The sequence below is a fragment of the Colossoma macropomum genome, unplaced genomic scaffold, assembly GCF_904425465.1.
Source record: "Colossoma macropomum unplaced genomic scaffold, Colossoma_macropomum, whole genome shotgun sequence".
Lineage (NCBI taxonomy): Eukaryota > Metazoa > Chordata > Actinopteri > Characiformes > Serrasalmidae > Colossoma > Colossoma macropomum.
This window is the reverse complement of record NW_023494786.1, coordinates 10,897,909-10,909,058: the sequence shown is the minus strand read 5'-3', so window position 1 is coordinate 10,909,058 and position 11,150 is coordinate 10,897,909. Positions and strand designations below refer to the sequence as shown.

Sequence of the window (11,150 nt, the reverse complement as noted above, 5' to 3'; positions counted from 1 at the left end):
ATGAAGACCAGCAAGCAAACCAGGACCAGTATGGCCTGTGATGATCCACGTAAGTGAAGATATCCTCGATTCGATCCACATATGCATACAACTCAGTGATGCAAGGGTAGGTTGAGGTTCTTTATCCTTTCTTCCCCACAGGCCAGAGGACCAGGTCCAAGAATAAGAACCAGTATTTCACAGATGTGCATGGTTTACCATGCATTGAAAAGCTGGTGTGCTCTGTGGATGAGACACCACAGCCCATCACCACCAAAATCAGAGGAACTATCCCTTCATGGATCCATGGAAACTTCCTCAGGAATGGGCCTGGAAAGTTTGAGTTTGGAAACACCCAGTAAGTACTGATAACATTATTCAGTAAAAACCAGAGGTGCAAATTTCAGGGGGAACCAACTTCAAGAAGCTGAAGCCTATATACAGCAATTCAAACATAATACTGTGTACACAAAGTATGCATACAATTACTTACACTATTGATGTTTCATACATTATATGTCATTATTAAAGCTTCTTCTATTGTTACAACCTTGACATTGTAACAATAGTAGAAACATTTTTGGTGCTATATGGAACAATTTTCAAAAAGAACCATTTATAAAACATTCTCCATCAACCTGAAGAACCATTTCACCATGAAAACATTTCTTTAAGTGTTGATGGTTCTATGTAGAACCATTGTCTTTACTAAAGAACCCTTAAAGAAGCATCTTTCTTGAGAGTTTACACTTTTATCATCGCAGTAATACCATTTTAATACCATCTCTACTCCTCAGATTCAATCATTGGTTTGATGGAATGGCTCTTGTGCATCAGTTCAGAATTGAAGGTGGCACAGTGACCTACATGAGTCGCTTCTTGAACAGTGACTGCTACAAGGCAAATGCTGAGAACAATCGCATCGTGGTGTCTGAATTTGGCACTCTCGCCATGCCAGATCCATGCAAGAACTTCTTCCAGCGATTCCTCTCCCGCTTTGAGATGCAACGTAAGAACATACAGGTTGCATCAGAATGAGAATTGCTTGTATTGACCGCTACTTGCCATGAACATGTTTTGTCTCAGTTGATTTGGTGGAGACACAACAACTGCACAGAACACTAACATGTCAGAATTGAGAACTAGCACACATGCTATAAATTAGGGGACAAAGCATGAAGGTTTATGCAGTCTTAGAGGAAGCGCACTTTGAATGCATTCACATCTAAAACTGTCCACTCTTACAGAACCAACGGACAATGCAAGTGTGAGCTTTGTCGAGTATAAAGGAGACTACTACGTCAGCACAGAGACTAAATTCATGCACAGAATTGATCCAGAGACCCTGGAGACAAAAGGAAAGGTAAGGAGTCTCCTTTGGTTCAGTCGTGACCAAATATTAACAACTTCTCACATTAAGACTTATATCTTTACATTCATAGTCAACTTGCTCAAATGTGTAAATGTCTTTCTAATAGGTGGATTGGAGTAAGTTTATAGCTGTCAATGGAGCAACTGCGCACCCTCATACAGATCCTGACGGCACTACATACAATATGGGCAACTCTTATACTTCTAAAGGTGAGGCGAAACTGACTAGACACTTGCGAATGAATTACTGTTTAGCTTAGATGATCATTCAGAATAGGAAATATCACAAAACAGAAAATTCTGAGACCGTTTTCATTCCAGGTGCATCTTACAATATCATCAAAGTGCCTCCAGAGAAGATAAATCCAGACGACACCTTGGAGGGAGCGACTGTTATATGCACCGTCCCATGTGAGGATAAGACAAAGCCCTCATATTACCACAGTTTTGGTGAGTGTTCCACTTTTAAATGTAAACTTTTCTGAAATTTGTATTTGTATATGTGGACAGAAATGTGCAATTTAAGTGAGCTAAAGATTGGCCTCTCTTTTGGGTGCTGGCTGAAAACCTTTCTCCATGTTTAATTTCAGCCATGTCAGAGAACTACGTGGTGTTCATTGAGCAGCCCATCAAACTTGACCTGCTAAAGATAGTGACAGGGAAAATGCGTGGGAAAGGCATCAGTGATGGGGTATACTGGGACCCCAAACTGCAGACAGTTTTCCATTTGATTAACAAGCACACTGGCAGGGTAATGGCTGGAAACTAAGCTGAATTAATAGAATTATATACCTTAATAATGTTTTTCAAAGTAAATGATGTTATTCTCCTACTCTCTTACAGCTGAGTCCCATCAAATACTACGCCAATCCATTGTCTACCTTTCATCAGATCAACTGTTATGAAGAAAACGGCTTCATCATTATGGATATGTGCTGTTCTGATGATGGCAAAGCTATCAACAACTTCTTGCTTCAGAATCTTAGGAAATCTGGGGATGCTCTGGATGAGGTAAACATTTGCTAAAATATATAACAGCCTAAAATATACGTTTACAGAACTCCACAGATCACGTTTTTTTCTACTAACTTCTGTGAATTATAACAGAGTTTGCTGTACTTTGACCAGGTCTACAACACAATTTGCAGAATATTTCCACGGAGGTTTGTGTTGCCACTCGTTGTAGGGAAGGACACACCTTGTGGGCAAAATCTGAACACCAGACCCGACAGCCCAGCTACTGCAACCAAGACAGGCAAGAACAAGGTTGGTTAGTGTACATTTGAATCATTTTTGCTTTGAAAAATTTGCTTAAAAAGCAATATGTAAATACATGTAAATGTTTTTACAGGTGTACTGTACACATGAAGACCTTCATGGTGATGATCTTCATGAATATGGCGGCCTAGAATTCCCACAGATTAACTACAAAATGTACAACACCCATCCCTACCGTTACTTCTATGCATGTGGTTTTAGGCACCTGGTTGGGGATTCACTCATAAAGATGGACCTTCAAGACAAACACATGAAGGTTTGTTCTGGATTCCATTAAATGTAAATCTAATTCCACGATGTTGTGGATTGTTCATAGGTGGACAGATTAAACTAGGACACCTTGATATTACAGATTTGGCAGCAGCCAGGATATTACCCCTCAGAGCCGGTTTTTGTTCCTTCACCTAATGCTGTGGTGGAGGATGATGGAATCGTCCTATCGGTGGTCATAACCCCTAATAAGGTGAGGCAAAATTCTTTCTTTCATCCAAAAAGGCAGTACAGCAGATTCAAATACTGTATTATATACAGATAGATAACAATTTAAAGAAAAAACCTGAATAACTCAGTGGAAAAAACATAAGTGCATATTCTAGACAAGTGTACTGCACACACTTAAAAAAATTGTTCAAGGGTTCTTTAGTAAAGACAATGGTTCTGCATAGAACCATGAACACTCAAAGAACAGTTTGCTTGATTAAATGGTTCTTTTTGAAAAGGGTTCTATGTAGCACCAAAAAGGGTTCTGCTATTGTTACGATGTCAAGCTCATAACAATAGAAGAACCCTTTCTTGGTCAACTTATGTCATTTCACCATTCAAAGAATCAATTAATCATACAAATGTTTGTTTTTTTGAGTGTTCTTGGTTCTATACAGAACCATTGTCTTTACTAAAGAACCCTTGAAGAACCATCTACATGAATGCTACATTTATGCACTTAACATCCTACACACTTAAAAAAGATTGTTCTTCAATAGTTCTTTAATAAAGAAAATGGTTCTATATATAACCATGAGCACTCAAAGACACTTCTGCATTCTTGATGGAGAATGTGCTGTAGATGGTTCTATACAGAACCTTTTTGAAAAGGGTTCTTCATAGCTCCAAAAAGCGTTTTTCTATTGTTACAAGCTTGACATCAAAACACTACACTCTTAAAAAAGACGGAGCTTCAAGGGTTCTTTAGTGAAGAAAATGGTTCTATATAGAACCATAAACACTCAAAGAACCCTTTGCATTATTAAAGGATTCTTTACATCATGCATGAATGTGCTATAGACTGTTCTATACAGAATTGAAAATGGTTCTATATAGCACCCAAAAAGGTTCTTCTCTTGTTACAAACTTGACACCGTAACAACAGAAGAACGCTTATTCACTCTCAATCAATCTGAAGAACCTTGAATCATGCAAAGGGTCCTTTGAGTGTTCATTGACCACGATTTTAGATCAGGATGGAGGAGAAAAGATTTAAGTGACGTTAAAAGAGGGTTAATTATTGCAGCACAGAGACTCACAGCCAGAGTTTCAACAGAAACTGACTAAAGTGACATCTGCATGTAAAGCAATGTGAATGTGGGCTGTTTGTGGCTGAAAGTGCACATTCAGTGACAGTGATGCTCACGCATTAATGAAATATGTAAGGAAAAACAGAAGTGCAGCTGTTCAGGTAACTGAGAATATCAGGACATGATCAGACAAGAACAACCTGTCCAATTACACAGACAGGGATATTATAGTGGGGTTGCAGCACGTAAACCCCTCACTTACAAAGACAAAAGCACATCTGAGAGTTCACTGACGTAAAAACCACAGACACCGGTCTAGAGAGATCTGCAAAAAAGTGATATAACCAGATGAGTCATCCTTCACCATATTCTCCACAAGTGGGAGAGTGCATGTGTGCTGTAGACCAATTTAGGGAATATCTTTTGGAAGAATGGTGATCCATCTCTCCAGTACAGATACTGGCAAGGCGCTGTGCAGCTGTTGTGGTGGCTCGTGGTGGCCCAACACCTTCCTAAGACACTTTTCATTATTTTTTGTTACCCTTTTAAATGTCTACAGTACAAATATATACATACTCTCGTAATTCAGCTATTTAACTGTTTAAATTAAAATCTTCACAGGATAAAAGCACTTTCCTGCTGGTTCTGGATGCAAAAGACTTTGAAGAACTGGGCCGAGCTGAGGTGCCCATCAACATTCCATATGGCTTCCACGGAGCTTTCCATGCTGGAATCTAAAGACCGTTAAAGGGATTCTACACACACATGTCTCTGTTATTGTCAGGGGTGACTGAAGGTGGACAGAAGATATTTTGTAAATTTATTGCAACAACCAAGATACCTAGATACCTAAATTTTGGAACTATAACGGCTCATTTGGATTGCTTGCATGAAACTTATATTACACAGATAAACTACCATGTAATATAGCTGCACTGAATTTTTATTTACTTAAACTATGTTGAATGCTTTGACATATTTTACTTGCAAAGAATGTTACTCAAACGTCTATGTTGCAGTAAACTAAATAAAATGTCTGTATAGGTAGTGTGATTCTCTACCATTTATCATGAAGATTTTGAAATGGCAATTTAACTTAGGTAACTTCTTACAGAACATGTGCAAACGAAGAACATAAATATCAAGAAAAGACCGTAACATTAAAACAACAAAAAACATCAATACATCAATTTTTTACATCTTTCTCAACCTTTTTCAGAAGCTGAAATCTATCCCTGCAGTTTGTCTGAGATAATAGCCAAAGACCGTCTCAGATGTTCTTTCTTCTCTTTAAGTTGTGATTCCAAGCTCACAGCCTCAGACAGGATACTCTCCAGCTCCTCGACCTGTGCTGCGTCCATCGCAGCTCTCTCTCTGAAGTGGGCAAGACCAATGCAATACAGATGAAAACAGATTAATGAGAATACAGTGAATTAATGGATATATAGATAGTGGTGGTTGAAAATAAGAAGGAAAACTGTAGAAAAGTACAAGGGTACAATACCAGAACAGCATTGAATAGTAATGAATAATGACACATCTTGCATTTTTCGAATTGCAAGGGTGGGTGTTATAGCCAGAGTATAATATCATGATACTTCAAGACCTTTTCTCTATACAAATCTCTGCACGGCTCAGTGTTGAAGAAGTACTAATCTATGATATGTGCAGAAAAGCATATTGTAACATAATGTGAGATGTCATCACAATAATTAAATATGGTCATGCTGCCCACTTAGCATGCAGTGATAAGGGAATTCTGGGCCAATGCCAATACACATATTTTCACATTGTTGGCAAAACTGCAAAACTGCCTTCTGTAAAGGATGTCCAAAATTCAAAACAATTGCTTTTTTTGGAGGTAAGCACAACTTTACACTGTGTTTAAAGTGTTCTTGTCATATTTATCCTTATCGTAATACTTATTATTATGACTGAAAGGCATTCAATCTTCCGAGTGCTACGACAACAACCAACATCTTTAGTTCCTTACATAAAATTAAACTATCACTGTGAGAAACAACCAAAAACGTAATCTGTAGTGCACATATGCCTGTATAATGCGCATGTAGAATTTGGCACAACACCGGTTCCTCAGGCACTAGAATGTAACCGCTGCACCATTTAAGGTGGAACAGGAAAATAAGAACAATGCATCTGATTCTGGCAATCAAGAACTCCTGAAGAAGTTAATGGAGTGGAAGACGGTGGTTGAAACAAGACTCTGCAGGAAGGCAGGTCTCCAAGACCAGGGTTGGTACCACTGGTCTCCTAAGTGCCAAAAACAGAACCTATTAAACAGTAGAAACCCAATTCCATGAGCAGAAGCCAGATCCAAGACATTTTCACCGGCGTAGCCAAGGTGGGACGCAGTGGTAGTGACGTCCATTTTATAAGACCAGTACACAGAACAGAATTAAAGTTTTCTATTTCAGCCTGTCACAGTGAAAGCAGGGGTTATTTAAATATTTTCTGTTTAAATGTTAGTATTAATGTTAGAGTCAGTATTAACGTTCAGGATTGGGGGCACCTTTTTCTAAAACATGACGTAAATATTTAAAAAAATTTACAAGCTGTTAAATTAAATTAGGCATTCTCTGTCAATTCACATTTCCAACATGGATGATTACTGCCTGTAACACATCAGTTTCAGGTTACTCTGCCGACTACATCACCCTGTGCTAAGCTTGTCTCCCAATAATAAGCAGTGCTTACCCAATACTAAGCTTGTCAAATGCCTCGAGAAAGTTAACTGGCTTTTGGCATCTATGTTCCACCATGCAGCATATAAAATTTCATCTAATAGGTTTTGCGAGAATCTGTCAGAGCATTTCTGAGTTACAGATGTTTAGGTCAACCAAATTCTGCCCTTGAAAAATTAATAAGTATGTGGTGGCTATAATGTTTACAAATGTTAACTTGTTTTGATAATTCTTGTGAATATTTCGAAACTTCGCAGAAACATCTTTGAAATATTATATAAAGTAATTCAACAATTCAAGAATTTAGGGAAAAAAAGAATTTTGATTGTATGTCTCACAGTTTAGGAGATACACAATACTGTCCAAAAGGCAGCACTGTATACACAGCCATGAAAATTGTTTAACTTAAAGGTATTTTCTCGTTTTTTGTGTATCTTCTTAAATTCGCCTTTAAAGGCAACTGCATATAACATGATATCCATATATTTCAATGTTCTGTTATTTTTGTCGCTATGTTCCAAAACCATTGCAGCAACTTTAATGGCTGTAGACATCTTGCACGCCATTTCACGTGTCTCTCCAATGGCAAATGAATGTAAAATGAAGGGTTTCTGACATGATGGGTAAGTCCTTAGCAATTTCCTGAGTGTCCACTGGTCAGTTTCACACAAAATGTCAGTGTCCACTGGTCAGTTTCACACACGAATCCACCAACCACACAGTGAGAGGCAGATGACATGTTATTCAACCCCTCTTCACAGCCTCATAACCCTGGATATAAGTCACGTATGATGGAAAGGGCGCCTCTACAATTTCAGGAAATGTTTGAACCATATTTCTGCTCTGTATTATCACAAAGATAGAGAAACATATATAGAAACATCAAATTTGAATCAAAATGAATTTGAAATTTTCAAACTCAACTGAACTGAATTTGAAAATACTATATAACAGTGGAACAAATACAGGTAAACTGAAATACAGTGAAGAGTAACAAGAATTTCTTGTTTTCAGTAAAGTTATTAATATCTTCGGTAGAAGAAACTTGTAGAAGAAGAACTGGTTTGGCTCCTGACTTCTCAGTGCTCCCCAGTCACTATATGCATCTATTAAATTCCATCAGCAGCACCTAATTTAATTTACTGAAGGACTGATTAGCTGAAACAAGACTGTGTCCATTGGTGTTCATTGGTCAGTTTCACACAAAATGTAACTGTAAATGCCAGACTTTCTTGAGGAGAGCTACGGGAATGGTTAAGCTAACACACTGACTGGGGTGTAACCAACTAGATTTTTTTGGACGCCAGAGGGTTATTAAAACTGTATTAAAACTATTAAAATACAACACTGAAACATCTGTTGGACTGTTACATAGATATTACTCTCTGTATGATTATTTTTTACAGTAGGTACCAATAATTCTGTACCTTACTGTCTCTGTGCACTTACCGTAACACCTCAGAGTACTTCGAAAGCATATGATTGATCTCCTTGACAGCATCTAAAATATGATGAGAAATACACACATATGTATAGGAAACAATCACATATGATTATTAACAGCTATAAATGAAAGGGGAGCCATGTTTAAGCATTACATTCTATGAGAAACAAACTAAATTAAGCTACACTGAACATACCTGCCCATGCTGTGTCAAAACCATTGGTCACACCTGCACTGGGTGATTTGGTACTTTGTGTCTTCATCTTCTTTGCTGGGGAATTCTCACAATATGTCACTGCATGTTCAACCTATAAAATGACAACATACTTAGCACAAAAGGATGCAGTACTGATCAATACAAAAGACCACGATGCAACTGGTGCATACTGCATACAATGAAAGTATACAATGAAACAGAAAACCTTACAGGATGAGCTTGAGTTCTCCAAGGACACCTTGATAGTAATTTAATAGTAATTGCACTGATACCAAGTCCTCCCTCATCACAGCTCTGCAGTCACTGTTAATATGTATATGTTTTATGCTTTAAACTGGTATTACTGGTAAAATGTGGGATGGAATTCTGCGCCACCACAACGTTGACTGCTCAATTAGTACATGGACTAATTCATGCCTCGTGATACTGTCCATATCCTAATATTAAACCTGTATTGAAATTGTGTAGCTCACGGCAACTTACCACACTCACTGGCTTCTAACTTATTTCAAATAGCAAATAATTTCTGCCTTAATTTAAATTCAATATATCTAGACTGCACTAAAATGCAGGAATATGAATCTGGATTTTGACTTTGCAATTTTACAACTTAATTTTACAACTAAAAAAACACTCCACATTCAAAAAGATACCAATTATTGTGACCATGATGCCTGTCCATGATAATAATTATTAGAAAGTAAGCTGAATCTGTTTTTTTAACCTCCATGATCTGTTCTATGTTAGTGACTTACTGAATGGAGAACTTTAAAAGTCCCACATCCTACATTTTTCTTGTATTTAACATTTTTCTTTAAGGTTCACTTATGACGTTTGTTTGATTATATACTAAAAACAGACATTTACCAACCTCTCTTCACCCCTTACAATTAAACAGGCTGTCTTACTGTTACTGTGCCTTTAAGACTGACATATGTAAATGCCCACTGTTCAGACCGTTTAACCTGTATTGCAAATGAGGCTGAAATATTCCTTTCAATGTCAGTGAGAGTGGGAGGGGCTAAACTGCTGTGGATTGAATATGCAGACATATGCAAAACAGCTTAGTTTCCACATATGGTCTGGATAGACTGAAGAGTGAATGATACTTTTAGAAACTTTTAATTATCTACTATATTAAACTCTTCTATGGCAAAAAGGTGAAAAATCCAAATTTCCATGATACAGACCCTCTAATTAAGGTAAAAGGGGGTGTATTTATTTGTTAGTCTAAGACTAGATTTAACCAAAGGAAACTGATTTAATTAGAAAAACATTTTCTTTTGATAATATGTCTTACCTCTGCCAGCTTTAGTTTAGATCCTTTGATTTCTGTCCCCCTGAGTGTCATCGGTGAACCTTTACCAGTCATTGTTCTGTCTTTTGTCCTGTTTGACAAAAGGCACACAAATGACCCAGAAAGCTCCTCTTACAAGAAGGCAAAAAGATATTTCACACAGTGCCATATCAAAGTTAACGGTTACGGCTTTTGAACATGTGTCTGCAGTAACTAGTTCCATTTATGCACATACTTTTACTTACACTCAAGTATATTTGCAAAGAAAGGAAGCTTTTTACTCAAGTATATTTAAATATATTATGCTGGTCATAGCACCTGGACTGCTCGGCTGCCCAGAGAAGAATAGAGAAGAATATCGCCTAACAAAATACAGTTCCTAGGCTAATAGATAACACTGCAGTTCTGTTGGTTCCCAATCCCAGCTTGTTAATTAATTAATGAGTTAAATCAGGTGTGCTAGATGGGGGAATTTCAGGACCGGGGTGCCATTTGTGTCCCACTGATATTACATCTACAAATCTGTATGTAAAGTCAAGGTAAAATACGTTTTAAACACAGTTAGTGTCCTTCTCAATGACCTATGTGCATGCTTCAGAGGAATAACTTAAAGCATTACTATAACCTACAGCACGTATAACTTAAAGCATTACTATAACCTACAGTACGTATAATTTAAAGCATTACTATAACCTACAGCACGTATAACTTAAAGCATTACTATAATCTACAGCACGAACAAAACAGTATTTTTGCCTCGAAAAATAAAAATTACTTAATGTGTAAATCTATCCATCTAATCATTAACACACACCTTTTCACGAGTCATACATTAATACTAATGAAACAGCATTCAGCTCTGTTACCTGAACACATTCACTCTCATAAAATATCTAAACTCTTCCACATGTTCAACAGAAAGCTGCTCATCCAAATTTTCTACAGATCATGAGAAGAAGAAATTTTCTCTTTCTTTTCAATGGTAACCCTGAAAAAAATCCCTGCTATGGATAGAAAGAAAAACGGTCTCAGTGTCCTCAGGCCATTAGAATGGACGCTAACTAGTTAACCAAATTTTGTGTATTTGCTAATTCTGTGCTTAAAAAACTCAACCCTGTTACTCATTTAAGCCACTGTCAGATAAGAAACCTTTAGTGACAGTTTAATAACAGTTAAATATTTCTTAGATTCAGTACCGGAAAATAATACAATATATATATATATATATATATATATATATATATATATATATATATATATTTATAGATAGATTGGTTACAAAAGCTATACCCCAATCGAATATTTTATGTTTTTACTAATAGGTTAAACTTGTTTTGTATAAACGGGTTGT

At 37.0% G+C, this 11,150-nt stretch overlaps 1 protein-coding gene across 1 annotated transcript; it reads left to right on the top strand.

Annotated features, from left to right (window-relative positions):
- bco2b (beta-carotene oxygenase 2b) lies at positions 1–4,877 on the top strand. Its single transcript, XM_036557009.1, has 12 exons — positions 1–49; positions 142–337; positions 777–988; positions 1,227–1,342; positions 1,458–1,560; positions 1,672–1,800; positions 1,941–2,101; positions 2,194–2,361; positions 2,479–2,616; positions 2,702–2,884; positions 2,981–3,091; positions 4,761–4,877. The coding sequence occupies exons 1-12, from the start codon at positions 1–3 to the stop codon at positions 4,875–4,877; spliced, it is 1,683 nt and encodes a 560-aa protein (XP_036412902.1).
- Positions 4,878–11,150: the final 6,273 nt, after the last annotated feature.